This window comes from Aulostomus chinensis, chromosome 13 (assembly GCF_037954235.1).
Source record: "Aulostomus chinensis isolate RoL2024-O1b breed Wild chromosome 13, RoL_Achi_v1.0, whole genome shotgun sequence".
Taxonomy (NCBI): Eukaryota; Metazoa; Chordata; class Actinopteri; order Syngnathiformes; family Aulostomidae; genus Aulostomus; species Aulostomus chinensis.
Window position 1 is genome coordinate 17,433,839 of NC_141332.1, and position 16,595 is coordinate 17,450,433.

General features: G+C 42.0%; 2 protein-coding genes and 1 long non-coding RNA gene across 6 annotated transcripts in view; 2 read left to right on the plus strand and 1 right to left on the minus strand.

The window, feature by feature from the left end:
* LOC147251212 (uncharacterized) lies at nucleotides 1–15,157 on the minus strand. Of its 2 annotated transcripts, XR_015118888.1 has the most exons (10): nucleotides 15,092–15,157; nucleotides 14,892–14,974; nucleotides 10,794–11,033; nucleotides 10,254–10,612; nucleotides 8,978–9,099; nucleotides 8,664–8,806; nucleotides 7,566–7,692; nucleotides 4,879–4,992; nucleotides 2,054–4,383; nucleotides 1–831 (listed from the first exon to the last, which is right to left on the minus strand). It is a non-coding gene; the product is annotated as an uncharacterized LOC147251212 (long non-coding RNA). The 2 variants fall into 2 exon arrangements; XR_015118889.1 differs by lacking the exons at nucleotides 2,054–4,383; nucleotides 14,892–14,974; nucleotides 15,092–15,157 and having other exon boundaries at nucleotides 10,794–13,751.
* Nucleotides 649–12,804, plus strand: LOC147251213 (MORC family CW-type zinc finger protein 3). Of its 3 annotated transcripts, none has more exons than XM_086221711.1 (16): nucleotides 649–762; nucleotides 950–1,116; nucleotides 1,259–1,331; nucleotides 4,012–4,144; nucleotides 4,228–4,448; nucleotides 4,922–5,069; nucleotides 5,720–5,873; nucleotides 6,656–6,784; nucleotides 7,433–7,552; nucleotides 7,632–7,735; nucleotides 8,180–8,305; nucleotides 8,518–8,634; nucleotides 9,046–9,123; nucleotides 10,129–10,600; nucleotides 10,865–11,031; nucleotides 11,871–12,804. In XM_086221711.1, the coding sequence occupies exons 2-16, from the start codon at nucleotides 1,078–1,080 to the stop codon at nucleotides 12,025–12,027; spliced, it is 2,238 nt and encodes a 745-aa protein (XP_086077837.1). In that variant the 5' UTR covers nucleotides 649–762; nucleotides 950–1,077; the 3' UTR covers nucleotides 12,028–12,804. The 3 variants fall into 3 exon arrangements, with proteins under 3 accessions (XP_086077837.1, XP_086077838.1, XP_086077836.1); XM_086221712.1 differs by lacking the exon at nucleotides 649–762 and adding an exon at nucleotides 852–872 and having other exon boundaries at nucleotides 1,019–1,116; XM_086221710.1 differs by lacking the exons at nucleotides 649–762; nucleotides 950–1,116 and having other exon boundaries at nucleotides 1,188–1,331.
* The window catches only part of f8 (coagulation factor VIII, procoagulant component), a 16,694-nt gene continuing 13,687 nt past the window's right edge, over nucleotides 13,589–16,595 (plus strand). The window contains exons 1-4 of the mRNA XM_086221709.1: nucleotides 13,589–13,930; nucleotides 14,150–14,250; nucleotides 14,428–14,550; nucleotides 15,633–15,845. Coding sequence (XP_086077835.1) covers nucleotides 13,767–13,930; nucleotides 14,150–14,250; nucleotides 14,428–14,550; nucleotides 15,633–15,845 — 601 coding nt within the window. The 5' untranslated portion in view covers nucleotides 13,589–13,766. The remainder of the gene's footprint in view (nucleotides 13,931–14,149; nucleotides 14,251–14,427; nucleotides 14,551–15,632; nucleotides 15,846–16,595) is intronic.

The following is a 16,595-nucleotide window of genomic DNA, read 5'->3' on the forward strand; positions in this document are numbered from 1 at the left end:
TCACTTTTCACACTTGTCTCATCTGCACAAACAAAAAAATAACACATATGTCAGAGATGGCGAGTGAGGTTTGTTTTCATAAAGAATCGGATGACGTTGGGTTATTGTCCGCGTGATTAGCAGCATTAGCGGATCTGATCATCTCAGAGGGGAAAGACAAAGCCGAAGAGAATCCCAGGATGAGTTGGTGGTCTCCCAAAAGTGGTTAGGGGTTATTTAGTTTGAACAATTCATCTCATAATTGCTCCTCTAAATGATTCAGTGAAGCAATTATAGCTTCATTCTAAATAGCTGTTACATAGCAACCAAACAATCTTTTGACATAAAGGCTGACTAGATTAAATAAGACATGAGTTTGAATATGGAATGTGTTTGTCGAAATTCATCGCTGTCTTCTCTCTCTCCCCGCACCGTCAGCGAAAATGTCCATCAACTTGACTGACTAGTTCTGTTGGGTGTGATTCTTGAACAAGAAGGGAGGCAATTTGCAACCTCAGGGTAAGCAACTGACTTGCCATTATTCCCAGAACAAAATGAGCCGAATAAGAAACTTGTTTTGCTTTCCCGTGCTGATATAAGTCTCCATGAATCAAAGAGCTGCGAACTGACAAGACATGACGCATGTTATGTTGACCCATCACCCAAATGTTGCAGTGATGGTGCCACTCCCCACCAGAGGACCGCGAATCAAGCTGTCCTCCAATGATGGCCTGATAAATAGCAGCTTCTCGCGGTGGCCACAGTGTGTCAAGTTCCTGTCAGGTAAAGATGTGTCTCTCTCTTTGGTTTCCGTTGAGCTCTGCAACGGCCAGCGACGATTCCAGCTCAAGTCTGTAGAGCCCAAAAGAAAACACAAAGATAAATAGGATAATGTAGAGAAAATTTTTTATATTGTTGTTTTGTTTTTTTTAATTATTATTATTATTGTTTGTGTTTTCTTTTTTTTCAGACTAGACCAGGCGTTGATTACATCATCATCATCATCATCATCATCATCATCATCATCTCCTCCTCTCAGCTGACGCGTCCCGGTGCCTGCACTCGGCAGGTTGGAGCGTAGCCGCCTTCAGGTGAACCATGGAGAGGTTGAGCGAGTATGGGATCCGCCTGAGCTCTGTAAGTCGAGTTATTACTCAATTTTCATGTTTTACATGAGGTGAAATATATTATTTTATTTTTGTATGTAGCTGCAAAATGTTACTGCGGGACAGAAGAAATGAAACATCGACGGATTTTACGGTTGTGTGTTGTTTCTCAGATGAGCCCTTCGTTCCTGAACAGTAACTCTACCAGTCACACCTGGCCTTTCAGCGCCGTGGCCGAATTAATAGGTAGGCAACATCTTCATGTATGTTGTTGTTGTTGTTGTTGTTATGAATGACAAATATTCATAACGTGTGTGTAAAACTGCAATTGTAGACTGTAAATAGTTGAGTAAAGCCGGTTTACGTCACCTCCCTCTCGCTGGTGGACACATGGATGATATTTGACATGCTTACGTGACTCACGTCACACACACACACACACACACACACACACTTCGTCACTGTTAACTAGACGCAAAGTGCTGGGGTCCGTTTCACAAAGCAGGTTTAGTGAAAACTCGGGGTCTATTAACCCTGAAAGAAGGAAAACCCGGTGTTTTCCGTTTCCAAAGGAAGGTCACTCAAACCAGAGGAAGAGGGTTGACTCGAGCCTGTTTCACAGACTGCGGTAACTTAAGCTCTCGGTCAGTTACCGCAGTAACAGACGCTATGAAACTAACGTGGTCGGGACCAGGTTTTTGTCAATGAACCTCGAGTTTCTCGCTGTCACTTTCAGAGACACACACTCCATTTGATTTCCGCATTCATTCTTCAGCAGGCGAGTTTTTTCGAGTTTTTCAACAAACACGGCATGTCCTTTTCTTGATGATCCCGTGGATGAAGGTGCAGCATTGCTGCGCAGAGAATTAAATATTCGCCGGGAGATGGTGATCAGACCGCGCGTAGACGTTCTTGCATTTCCAGACAGTGTCGGAACTGTTTCACATCACAGTCCATCGTCTACCTACACAACCTCCTCCGTCCTTACTGAGGATGAACTCCCTCAGCCACTGGCCTTCCTACACTCTGGCTCAGGCCCAGCTCCTGTACCTCTGTTAGAGGTGGTGGTGCTGCTGCTGGGCCACCACCCGTTTTACGGGCATCTGCCTTCTTTCTGTTGGCTGAGTAGAAGTCTGTGTTAGTTTAAATAGGCTTAATTATTTAACAGAACATGATATCGATGAGAAGACATTTGTGTATGAAACCGGCGTTATGTTGGGGATCAGACAACAATTGTACAGTCAAACAGCCACTTAGTATTTAATTTGCAATGCAGAACATGGGGTACCCCATGAGATGGTCTGACCTGTTTGAATAATGGTTTTATGCTTCATTTTAAGTTGCTGCCAAGTGCGTTTCGACCCCGCGGTATTGCATCTAAACGATATAAATGAATGCGCGACCATGTAAGCAGCTTCCTCCGTAATAATCATGATTGCAAAGGACTACATTCAAACTCACGCATTGACCCGAGCAGCAATGTTCTTCCGCGCCATCTCTCTCTCTTTTGCAGCTACGGCGGTGTTGCACTTCTTTTTTAACGCGTGTTGGAACTCTTCATGTGATCGCATCAAGATTTCCAACTCCACTGACGTGAAAAACGAAGCTCTCCTCTTCTCCGTCGCCATGGTGACTCGGTGAATCGGGGCTCCATTTATGCTGGCTTTTTAGAGTTGTCGTGATCGCGCTTTACCCCAGGTGAACCTACTCCGAGTTGATCAAACTGATTCAAAGCCGCTGTTCTGAAACCGAAAATTCTGAGTTTTCTATCTTAGGGTAGATCTATCTTAGGGTAGATCAACTCGGAGATCAGGATTAAACTCAGGGTTCGATGAACTTTCTCCTGGTCTGGTTTAAACTTGAATATAAAACATCTCAGCGTACTGAGCAAGACAAACTCAATCGTAAAATAAATACTCATACAACTGCAGTTTTATTGGCTGTGTGTACACGTCAGATATGTACTTAGTGTAATTAGCCATTATGTCATGGTGGTTCAAATAATGTAACATACTCCATTGGAATTTGAACTCCAGACGTTTTAAAAGGAATGATAAGAATCATAATGGTAATTTCCTTAATATGTGAGAACACTGTATACAGAATAAAAACATGGATAAAAAGAGAATATTGATAAAAGAAGAGAAACAGAATGCATATCAGAATAAATATCTGTAAAACAATGAAAAGCGTTAACTATTATGATAGAGTGCATAAAGGAAAATACAGTGTCTAGCCAGCTTGAGGCGAAGGCTTGAATAATTAAGATGAAACTACACTTTAATTATACAGATATGGATATATACGCAAATAAGAATATGACGTTTTTGTTCCCTCATTGGAGTGAGAAATTGAACTTGTCGCATTTCTTTTCTTAACCGCTGCACTCAAGGATCCTCCTGCTTTTGTGTGACGGCACTGACCACTGAGGTGCAAACACTGCTTGTCTTAGTGACAAGTAGAGATCCAAAGGTCTTCACCATCTCACTTTGACTCATACGTACTGTAAGAACAGTTACCACAGATGAAACACGCCATGAACGAACAACAATATTCCTAATCTGGGTTTGAATTAAACGTTTTATATCCTCTGATCGTGGTAAAACTACGATGGCAGTCTAATTAAATTATTTTATAGCTGTAGGAAGGACTTGTCTAAAAAAAAGTTGACTAAAATTTCACCCAAACTGTATTAAAATGTGAAAGGATTAAAAAAAAGAGATTGAGATCTTACTGAAATTAGTACGAATTTTCGTATTCAGACTAAAGAGCTGCTGAAACTAGACAAGAATTTCATGTGTTTTGAGACTTTTGTATACGTTGAAGAAATTTTTTTTTAAAAATCATCAGGTCTGTTAAGATCGAAGTTTATCATCATTTCGTGAGGTATTTGTGAATCTATTGCTTGCTCTCTTTCGTCCGTCAGACAATGCGTCGGACCCGAATGTGTCAGCCAAACAGATCTGGATCGACGTAGCTGAGGAAGCCAACCACCTCTGTTTCACCGTCACTGACAACGGCAGCGGGATGACCCCCAACAAGCTGCACAAGATGCTCAGGTCAGTCACCCCCCTCCCCCAAAACAATACCTCCATGTTGTATGAAATGACACATCCTGACATGTCCTCCACTTTATGTCCAGCTTTGGTTTTACTGATAAGGGCTCAGGGAAGGCCAGCAAGCAGGCTATCGGCGTGTACGGGAACGGTTTCAAGTCAGGCTCCATGCGTCTGGGCCGGGACGTGCTCGTCTTCACCAAGAACGGAGGCTGTCAGTCGGTGGGGATGCTGTCTCAGACCTACCTGGAGAACATCAAGGCTCAGGCCATCATTGTCCCCATCGTCCCCTTCAACCAACAAACCAATATCCTTCATGACAGAGAGGGACACCATTCTGATATTTCAGCCGGTATATAATTTGTTGTTGTTTTTTTACCATATTGGTAAAGAAACAGATTGAATGTTGTATTTATAGGTGTATTCTGCAGATATCTGATATGCAGATATTTCAGAGATGATTTGAACCCAGAAGTGATATTTACTGATGTGCGCAATGTCTCAAAGAAATCAGTTAAACTTCTCAATGTCGTAAACGTTGCGAATTCAATGAAAAAGGCATCATTCTTCTAGATTTAGAAAACCAATAATGAGCAAAGGAGAGACTTGAGCAAAACTGGGCTGATACAAATACCTGACAAATGACGGCTATCTGCTGATTCGACGTAATGACATCATTATGCAGCAGGTAAATAAGCAACATTGAAGGCTGAGAAGGCAGGAAATGGTTCTTTCACCTTTCAAGTTTTTTCTTCGTGTCCGAACTTAACTGAGCGTCACAGTCACTGGTGGTGACCAAGGACTCGGAGGCCAGCCTGGCAGCCATCCTCCAGCACTCCATCGTCACCTCCCTGGAACACATACACACACACTTCAGCTCCATTCACTCCAAAAAAGGCACCAAGATATTAATCTGGAACATCCGCAGGTACCTTTGTTCTAAAAAAATGCGGTTAGGTTTGACTTAAAACAAAAATTCCTTGCTCGAGTTTAAAAGTAGGCGTGTTAAACATCTGTCAAACGTGTCCCATGTTTGACAGGTGACAATGACATCCTCATTTCATTTAAACATTTTATCCTGTCAGCTCCGGTCTAGTCGGTGTCTCTACACTCTGAACTCACTGACGCTCCCTCGCTGGCGATAAAATGGTGGATTTCTCTCGGGACTGAATCTGGACTGAGATCAGCTTTATTAGCCAATTTGTGCAGAGAAGGAATTTGCATATTTGCAACAAAAAGAAAATAAGTTACAGGACAATTTAGTATAGAGGAAAAAGAGTTCAACAAAATAAAGCAATGTGGAAATACAGTATGAATTTGTCAACTTGTGGCAGGTGGATCATTGTGTACTTGTGCCAAGTGTGACATTCCTGGAGATTTAGAGTTTAATTTTTTAATGATTTAATAAGCAAGCGCACCATAAGTCATGGTCTGATGCTGAATATCCTGAGGCTCCACTATGTGTATAAAGGCAGCTGTTTTCTTCTCTTGACTTGAAGAAGTGATTTTTAGACTCTGTCTTTACATGTTGTTCTTCCTCTCTTTCTTTTTCTTTATTCTTGTGATATTTGCCTGAAGGGCCAAAGACGGTAAGCCGGAGCTCGACTTTGAAACCGATGCGGGTGACTTTCGTTTGCCTGAGATTCAGATTGAGGAGCTGAAAAAGAATCTGAGGATCGGCAAATCCCCGAAAGCTGAGGAGAACATCCCAGACATGTACTACAGTCTCAGGGTGAGTGTGGGAGTAAGTGAGTAAATCACCTGTGCCGTCACGACTAATGAAGAGGACACTGTTAGTGTTACACAATTGCTGTCTTGGAGATCGATCAGAATGATCTTGATTCAAATTATATTTTGGTTAAGAAAACACACCAACTAACCAAAGACATCAAGAGAGGACGAGGCTGATTGATACTCTAAATTGACCGTAGGTGAGACTGTGAGTGTGAATGGTTGTCTGTCTCTCTGTGTTGGTCCTGTGATGGACTGTCCAGGGTGAACCCTGCCTCTCGCCCAAAGGCTGCTGGGATAGGCTCCAGCACCCCCCACTGACCCGTAACAGGATAAGTGGTAGTAAATGGATGGATGGATATTTTTCATTCAGAAAAAGGAAAAATCTAAATCCCACAAGAAAATTTATTTGAATTAATCACATAATTTCTTGAAAAATAACAATCTGCTCGGTTTCTCTGGATTAATTCGATAACCCAGCCGTTAGTTCAGAAGAACAGGTTGTTATCTTCTCGAGTGAATGCAGTTTGCTTCTGTAGATGTGGTTGGTGTCGTTCGTACATGAAACATGATTGATTCTCCCTTTCTAATTGACGTCATTGATCTAACGTGAACTCGGTATAAAACCAGCATTGACACAATGGTTGTGAGTGATACGTGTTGCACTCAGGGATGACAGTCGCTACCAGAGATGAACCACAGCGGAGCCCTGGTTGTGTCGCTGTGTGATTGTGTAGTTGTGTAGTTGTGTGTGACACTGCCTCTCTGCTTTCATTGTGTCAGGCATACCTCAGTATCTTGTACCTGAAGCCGAGGATTCAGATCATTCTGAGGGGGAAGAGCATTCTCGCCAAGCTTCTTTCCAAGAGGCTCATGAACATTGAGTACGATGTCTATAAACCTCACTTCAGTGTATCCTTACGCCAACGTGTGTGTTTGTTTGTTATGTGTGTTTGTATTAGCACCGCATTCAGGTTCAGATATTTGACAAGATTCTGCTTTGCATGAAATAAGCAGTTGATGCAAGAAATATTTTCATTATTACTGTTTGCAAATGTTAGAATTCTTTTGAACGGCTCCTTGGTATGAACGGCTCCTGCATGGTAAAAGTCACTGACTTTAGTTCCTCCAAATTTAACTGCCTGTCCTAAAATCCACATCCCTCACACATGCACACACACAAGCACACACACACACACGCACGCACACACACACACACACACACACACACACACACACACACTTGCAGTACATGGTTGCTGTGGAGGCACTTTTGTTCAGAGGGCTAATGACTCTGGCCACTTGTGACGATTGCGTGCAGATGAAGCTGCATCACATACGATGAAGAACCATGAGTTACTTCCAGAGAGGAGCAGCTCCTCAAGATCCGGCTCCCTTCAAAGATCCTCCAGTTTGTACAGTCATGTGATTAATGCTTTTGATGCTAATTATTATCAAAATGTTTTCCGTCATTTTCTTGAGTTGGGAAATGTCACTGCAGTTCAATTCTGATTATTTTGCTAAATATTAACGTGATGAACCTTGACTGTTGTCCGTTAGAAAGAGAGGGTGATGGTAACCTTTGGGCTGTGCCCAAAAAACAAAGAGCACTATGGCATCATGATGTACCACAAGAACCGACTCATCAAGGCCTACGAGAAAGTTGGCTGCCAACTGAAGGTAGAGCACAAACCTTGTATTACACTTTAGAGTAACTGTAATTATTCAGGGATATCTGCCTGTGTCTGGGTCCCTGCAGGCTTCAGGTCAGAGGGCAGGAGTCGGGATCATCGGCGTCATCGAATGTAACTTTCTCAAACCTGCTCACAACAAGCAAGACTTTGAATACACAAAAGAATACAGGTGGAGTGAACGAATACAGACACACTCAACAGAACAGAACACACAACATTATTAACATCGTTAATTCAAATGCAGTTTTATATTAAAAAAAAGCTATTTACCAGTAAATTTAGAACCCTGCCTTTGTATGAACTCTAAATATCACATCTCAGTTGTGATCTCGACCTTCCACCACGAGCTCCAGTTAATATTTGTACTATGTTTGAATAAATGTCCGCGAGGCGTTCAAGTGCTCGAGTATTTTATTTGAGGTGGCAGTGATCAAAATCTTTGCAGTTTCTCAATGAGTTATAGAAGATGTTTGTCGCAGTGCCTTTGGTTTAGGGTTCAAATGACAATAGTGCTGTAATCAGTTTTTTATTCTAATGAGCTTGAGTTCTAACTTAATGCAGCTTTCATTATATTTTTGATGACAGCAAGTTCACTGTTCTTCTTTTCTACAAGACTGACTCTCGGTGCCTTGGGCCTCAAACTCAACGAGTACTGGAAAGAGATGATGGAGAAGAAGGCCAGAGAACGAGAGTTTTGCGCTGTAAACAGTGGCGACGAAGGGAACCAAGATGGTGAAGAGTGAGTGTTTCCATGAATTTTGGGGTTGGATAACTGCAGTTGTGAGAAATCAATGTTTATGCTGCAACTGAAGGATTTTGCTTATCTGGCCAGTTGTTTGCACAGTAGGGCTGGAAAGTCTCCAAGTTGCTATCTTGTGAATGGACTTGCTGGCAATTACAGGTCTTTTCTTGATGTCAGTTCTTATGCGTGCGTGTGTGTCTGATCTGCAGGGGTCCCATGTGGTTACAGTGTGATGAGTGTCTGAAGTGGCGAAGCATTCCTGCAAGTCATTACAATGAAACTCCTGAAAGCTGGCACTGCAGTCAGAACCCCAATCCACATTACAGGTGTGTCACTAATTAATTACGGAACTTACTTGTCCTTGTTACCATCCTTGTTGCTCGACATTCCTGCCTGTTAAAAGGAAGGTTTTCGTCGCCGCTGTTGCAGGATGTGCTGCTCATGGAGAATTGTTGGGTGTAAATTCATTGAAGGAGCATGGTTCTGGACCTGCTCTACCTGTAAAGTGTCGAGATAACTTTTGTTGTGATTTGGCGCTACAAAAATAAAATTGACTTGACTTGACTTGCATTGAACAAACTAGCAAGGATGCTAATCCCTATTAAAAGGATAGTGCAGTTATTTTGATTTGGGCTTGTATGTGACACTGATGCCCAGTCAGTGTCTCACCTGCTGAGGATAAGGGTCAGCTCGCCCTCTGGCTGGAGACTCAAGCCCGATGTGTCTTTGACTTTCAGGAGCTGCTCTTCACCAGAGGAGCCAGAAGAATACGAGGACCAATTAACACCCAGCTACCAGAAAACACACAAGAAACAGTAACCTTTGTCTTGACTTCAATACAATAACAACAACTTTATCCATGTAGCAGTTTTTTTCAGAGTTTACAAAGTACTTCACAAGAATACCTTGTGTTTTTAAAAGGGAGTTGTGAGTTGGAAGTATGTCATTAGCCACATGATGTTAGCAATAGTGGCTATAAATGACTTTCTTTTTAAATTGCTTTCAATGAGAGACGGAAGACGACACAAACAATCAGAGCAATAAGATGACAACCAGGTGGGCTATGATACATGTTGCATGCTTGTCCGAATTAAGACGTTTTAGGATTTTAACTGGCTCCATACTACAGGAGGCGCCATCATTACTTTGAGGCTGATGTGAACAAATGATCTGCCCAAATTATCCTATAGTGTGAGATGTTGACAGGCTTAATATTAATGTTCCTGACTGGATCAAAATCCCAGCAATCTTGAATCTGAAATCTTGCAGAAAAGCAATGAGCAGAAAGCCAGTGAAGGTGGAAGTATCACCAACCACATGTCTTGTACTTTAGCTTGTGGTAGCAGCTAACTCTAGCCATGGTCGAGACCAGCGACAAAACCTTACATCCATTTCACTTCCTGCTTGCACTGCAGAAAGGACTTAGTCTTGCTTATCCTGTCCTGAGCCACGACTTCATCCACATTTTTTGAGCCTATTTCTCTGTGTTTTTGTGCAAAACACTGAACAGACAAGTGCAATGTATGAAATAACTTAATGCCTCCTTTTATTTGTATCAAAGTCACATTTGGTTACACAAGTCTGTGAAACCCTGAGTCAGCTGGAGATAGTATGGGATGAGCACTGTCTGTTCCTGTGTTTTGATGAAATTGTCTCGTGTGCTTTCTTAAATGTTAAATGTCAGTTTAAATCTGTCTTTCTTTTAATGTTAAGATCTGAAAATCTTGTAGTGTGCTTCAGGCATGAGTGTATGTTTTATATAACTTTTCAATGTTCTTGCCCAGCGTGAGAAATACTGACTAGACTCCCTTCTCTTTTAGAATCAAAAGGAGAGCAGAATCATTATTTTACTGTGTGAAAAAGAAACAACACCTTTGGGAGGAGACACAGCCAGATTTGGGGAACCCAGCAGAGGAGGTGCATCCTGAGAAACAAAAAAACGTACCTGAAACACACTCTACAGGTGACACAGCCCAGCAAACCTCCCACAACCGGACGCCATCCCAGCCGGTCCTCTTCATTCAGACAGCGGGGGTATCCCAGCCATGCCTAGTAAAGGACCCAAAGAGTGAACTGCCACCTCCTGAGGGTGGTGACCGGGAAGCTGAGAGGCAGAAGCTGGCTAAGTTAGAGAAAGAGGCTCATGGGTTACGCAGGCTTCTCCGTCTAGAAATCCCAGAGACAAGCCGAGGCATGATGACGATGGCGGAGAGCAGCGCTGAAGGACAAACGATGACAAGTCAACCATCCTTGGCAACCAGAGACGTGGGCTGCCAGACGTGCGTGGCCGAGGTTGGCTCTTAACTGTAGTTTTTACACAATAAATGTGATTACAAACAAGATTAGCTGACCCTTGTTGAGCCGGACCCAAATACATGCGAGTGGTGCATTATAATGTTAAGTATATAAATTATGTAAGTACACTGTGGCTGCTTGATGAACCACATTAAAGAAAAAGTAAAACTAATAAAACAAAAAATCTTACATTTCAGGGAATCTCAATCTGCTCAGACTGGTGAATGTTGACGAATGATGAAATTTTCTACTCTCCTTCAGCCTTCTACTTTATCCAGCAGCCCTGCTCTGACTCCAGGACATCAAGGGGTGCTGGTACATGGTCCAAACACTTTATCTGGGCTGAGGAAGCAGCTTGATGTGAACATACCCGCGAAGAAGCAGACTGACATTCAGAGCACCGAGGCGTATGGATTTGAAGACAGCAGGTCTGCATAGAATGTGTTCAGAAGTTAGCAGCCACAGGCATGATAACAGTGTTTAAGACAAACGCCTTAAAGTGGTACTTCTCTCTAAAAATGTTATTGCCTTGAGGTACTCACTGATTGGTCTGTTGAGCTCCCAAAAACATCATTTCCCACACAGCACCACCTCTTTGTGAATCAAGAATGCAGAAAGAGCCAGCCATGTGTGTTTCGCTTGAAGCTAGTAACCACGAACAACAACATAACTGTGTGTTTTTAAGTTTGTTTTTGGATGACTGAGCATACAACTGGATAATACAGCCAAGGATCACACTGGACAGTGCATTTTAGAGTTTAACTCTTTAGATAAGCTAATCAAGCTAAACATGGCAGCATTCTGTAGTCACAAAGACATGATGCAACAGGAAAAAAAATAATGTCTTTGTGAGCTCATGACAAATATTTGTGAATTGGGAAAGCTTGCAACAACAAAAAACCTCTTTCATTGGTTGCACATCTTATTTCAAAAATTTCAAGGAAAAAAATACTCACACTTCACAAGTTTTAAGGTAGGCTCACATCAAACTTATCACGCTGATGCGTTTTGGCAATCAGCCTTCATCAGAGCGTTTGCAGATTCTAGGGTGTGCGACTCTTTCTCCAAACAAATATTTGTGAATATTTGAAAGGCAAATTGTGAAGTATTATGTACCCAAGACAAATATCAGTGCTCTGAGCTATCAATGCTACATCAGTGCTAATTTTTCCGTTGAGCTCTCTGTTTTTGCTTTTGAGTTTCTAAAAAGTGACGCACTACGGTTAGTTCCCCTAATTTTCCGTCTGTTTCATTTTGCTGTCACTAGGTTGATGCAGGAGAACCTCTACTGCCTCCGGAACAATGTGGTGGTACTTCTTAATTCACTCCTGCCCCAACTGGACTTGGCTCAAGTCAGTTCCGAGACCGATGACATTGACAATATCCTGCAGCAGATCATAGAGGTCAACTCACTCAAACAATGACTGGTGCAGATTGTCGGTCTTGTTTGGGTTGGCACAACAACTTCATATATGAAGTCATATTTTGTACAGTTGTTTTCATCATCTTCTCTCGTCTGAAGTGTCATGTCAAAAGCCTGGTTGGGGTTTGCTGACATCAGGACGACTGACTTCCTTTTAAATCTCTTTGTAACTACACTTATAAAAATTGGAATCATTCATTTTCCATTGCTCTATTTTATTTTGGTTGCTTTTTCTGCATTTCTGCTTCATTGTATTTTGCAAAATAACTAGAGTTTATCTAGGAATTTACATTGTGTTTATGTCTTTGTAGAGCCATTTATAACACATTTTCCACACATAAAAGACGTTATTTTTATCACCATTTTTACATATTCTTTTAAAGCAATGCATTTTTCACATTTGCATTAAAACTGAAACATTTTACTCAGCGCTGCCTCTTAATTTGACTGTGAAAACTTCAGTATCACTTCACTGCCACAAGGTAGCAGTGAAGCTTCATAATGACAAAGAAATGGCCACTAAAAATCAGTCGTCATTTTACCCTCTTTTGCTCTTATCTTATTTCATCGGTAATTATGAAGCCTGCATGCAAAAGTGAAGGTCCTGCATCAGTACTCAATAGTACTTCTATTCCTAATGCTGTATCAATCTGTCAAAGATCATTAATAGCTGTTAACATTTTTGTGTGAATTATGTAATTATCCAGTTCATGCAAAGTGATCATTAAATAAGGAAAATCTTGGCCGTTCCAGCAGGTGTTATGGTGGATAACTGCACAGCCCAGAGTGGCTTAGAAATGATCAATAACGCATCAGTAAATGATTACATTTAGAGCAAGTACATGTAATGATTTGTGTGTGTGTGAGTGTGTGTGTGTGTGTGTGGGTGGGTGGGGTGTCAGCACATAACACAGCAGAGGAGAACGGGGTCAGTTGAGTCAGTAGAGAAAGTGAGCCGCCCTCCACATCTAGGTAACTACAAACAAATGTCACTGGTCATAGTCATGTGATCAGGGAGTCGAAGCACTCCCTCATTGCTCAGTTACTCTTGGATTGAAGCCCATGGAGTGCGGTCAGTGAACCAGAGCAACATGGAGGTTGCGGGGTAAAATGAGCTGGTGGAGTTGGGGCTGGGTGAGAAACAGCTCATCTTTCTATGCGGTCTTTTGAAGTTTAAGTGGAACTCATTTCTTGTTGTATACAAAAGAACATATCATAGAAAAAATTTGGTTAACGTCTTAAATGTGGAGACAAACATACACACTTAATATTCTAAATTAACTCCATTGTGTTTGATTGAATTGTTTGATTTTTTGAGTCATTTTTATTTTCTGGATTTAATGATCAGGCCTATGTAGCCCGATCAGTTGAGTCTTGGACCTCTTTTGATTTGCCATTTGCAGTAAATCAATAATCACAATCAAACGGTGGCTCATCTTACCCTGCTCTCCCCTGCTATATAATAGAAAACACCAGCTTGATGCGTCCGTGACACATTTAGGGCGATTCATCCATGGCGCGCCCACACGCAAGCACACACACACACACACACACACACACGCGCCCACACACACAAACCCCTGACTGTGTCACTTGTAGCACGTGCCACGGCAGTTTCCTGTTCCTCTGTCCACCTCACCTACTGCCCTCCGTTATATGTGAAGGACCGCGGAGGGAGCAGCAAATCTGGGTCAGGCTAGGACCCGGGACACGGAGGAGCTGGCAGGTGCTCAGACCGCGATGAGAGAGACGCTTCTGCTGCTGCTGCTGCTGCTGCGCCTGTCCGACGGTGCAGAGCAGCAGCAGCAGCCGACCCCCACCGTCAGAGAGCATTACATAGCCGCTGTGGAGATCGGATGGGACTACATCCACCTGGATGACGATGACCCCACCACCGACCAGAGGTGAGCATTACCGTTTTATTGTGCGATATAGTGAGTTCACCATTATCTTACGTGCTATTTTAGTCCTCATAGGATGGATTTTATCGTTGGATTATCACGTAACTTATTTCCAACAACACGGGAATGTATAAAAGAGTAGTTTAACAACGAATGATTGTTTTTAAATGTTTTCTGAGTGTTTTATCAAGTTTAGTTCCAGTGATTTTGTTTTACTTAAAGGCAGAGATCCAAAGATACTCCTCAGAAATACATCAAGGCTGTGTACAGGGAGTACAAAGACGCCACATACACGGTCCCCAAGCCAAGACCACCGTGGGCAGGTATGTCCCCTCACCTTCTGTCTTTTAGGAAATATTGAATAAGCATACATTTTGTGACTTTATATCTTAGTATCATTTCAGTGCCGAAATTAAAGAATAACTGAAACAGATTTGGATTTTTTTTGTTGTTTTTTTTGACAATGAATTAAACAAAAATGTTGCTTTTTGGGCTTGCAGGTATTCAGGGTCCGGTGATCTACGCCCAGGGTGGTGAGAGGGTGATAGTCCACTTCAAAAACCTGGCCTCTCAGCCCTACAGCATCAGCCCCGTGGGAATCACCTACTGGAAACAGTCAGAAGGTACTGAGCTTTAACAAGACGTCTGCTGCCGCTTGTACAACTTGTCAGCAGCATTCAGTTCTCGTTGCTCGAGGAATGAGATGGAATCTGACTCAGCTTTTTGACTCATAATCTGCTTTTTATGTGAAGTCACACCACTTATGAATGTACTGCTGTGTAGTGACTTAGAAGCCTGAAATAATTTGGAAAGAATTTATACATGAAGAAAAAAAACCCCACAGATGATGCAAATAGAGATGTAAACTAAAAAGTGAAGAGTTATACTTATTAGATGATGCAATGAACCTTCTAGTAATAATCAGGAAGTTAGGTGACACACCCGAAACGTTGCCTCCACATACCTTGGAAATAACATAGAGTGGCGATTGCTGTTATCTTCTGTGTGCAGACTTTTACCCGCCTGTCGATGCCGAGAGATTAAAACCTGAAGAAAAAAGCACTTTACACAGCTTGAAGTGAATTTGAAGTTAAAAAATAAGTACATAAATTTCACTGCTTTTGTAGTTGATACCCTAACACCCAGAGAGTTAATGGTCTTTACCGAAAACAGTGGCTTGTGTAAGTTCCTGTAAGCAGCTCATGTCTTCCTGCCACAGGATAGATCCTCACAATGGAGTTGAATATAATCTGTAAAGCTTCTTCTCCTGTCACGTCCAGGAATAAGGTTTAAGATTTAATCACTGCAGTGTGTGTGTGTGTGTGTGTGTGTGTGTGTGTGTGTGTGTGTGTGTGTGTGTGTGTGTGTGTGTACCCTTTATGAACATATTGGTGTGTGGGCCGATATCTGTGCATCAGATATTAAAATAGAATCGTTTCAACTGTTTACAGAACGATAGATTAACACATCAAATATATATGACAGCATATACAGTATTAATGAGCAGTTTGTTTCAGGAATTACAAAGACCACACAATAATCTGACCGTGTGCTTTGCTATAACTAAGAATATCTGCATTTCTTGGCGATTGTTTTTTTTTTTTTTCCAATGTGACTTGAATTAAATGGAAAGCCATATTTTACATTTCTCCCCTGCGGTGACCAGCTGGGTTTAGAGGAGTCATGCCGCGTGTTTCCTTTCCAGGAGCCGGCTATGATGACTCCACGGCAGGTCAGGAGAAGGAAGATGACGCTGTCGCCCCTGGAGGTTACTTTGAGTACGTGTGGGACATCAGCCCAAAAGATGGCCCGACCATCAGTGACCCGGAGTGCCTCACTTACTCCTACTCATCCCAGGTGGATACAGTCCGGGATTTCAACTCAGGACTCATCGGTGCCCTGCTCATCTGCCAATCAAGTTAGTGTGTGTGTGTGTGTGTGTGTGTGTGTGTGTGTGTGTGTGTGTGTGTGTGTGTGTGTCAGTATGAGTGAGGAGTGAGTTGGGGGGGGGGGTGAAAGGAAACTTTTGTCATTTCCACGGATGCACTGACAATTCATCCAGTCACTAATGCTGTAAAAGTTATTGTTCTGTAAAGCTCTACTAGCTCACTCCATGTCCTTACAACTCATTAATGAATATCATCAAAATTCAAAGAGACGCGGATTTCAGTCGGAGACTGTTTGGAAGCTTCAACATTCACGATGATCAAAGCAGATCTTTATTAAGAAGGTTTTCTAGACAGGCTTAAATCACATTTAGAGTCAATCAAGTGAGAGGTATTTGAAGGTTCTTGCCAGAAGGTTCCATTGAGATATCGTTGATTAACCTTGCAATTTTTCCAAGCTCAGGATAGAATATGTTACATGATGTTGTCCATAATGTTCCGATGCAAAAGAATCATCATCAAAATCACAGTTGAAACCGAAATATCTTCAATATAAAGGTGTAAACTTCAAGACATTGTGTCCTGCATAACAACTTCTACCAGAATCCTCTATGTGTGTTTAAAAAAAAAAATCTGGCTCCAACTTTTGCTTTAAAAATCATTGAAAATCCAAGGTAACACTGATGGTACCTCAACCAGAGCTTGTTGGAAGCTAACCTTTTATGATCAAAGTAAGATTTGTGCATCAGGTGATACCGCCTGTGTTATCAAGTTTAATTAAG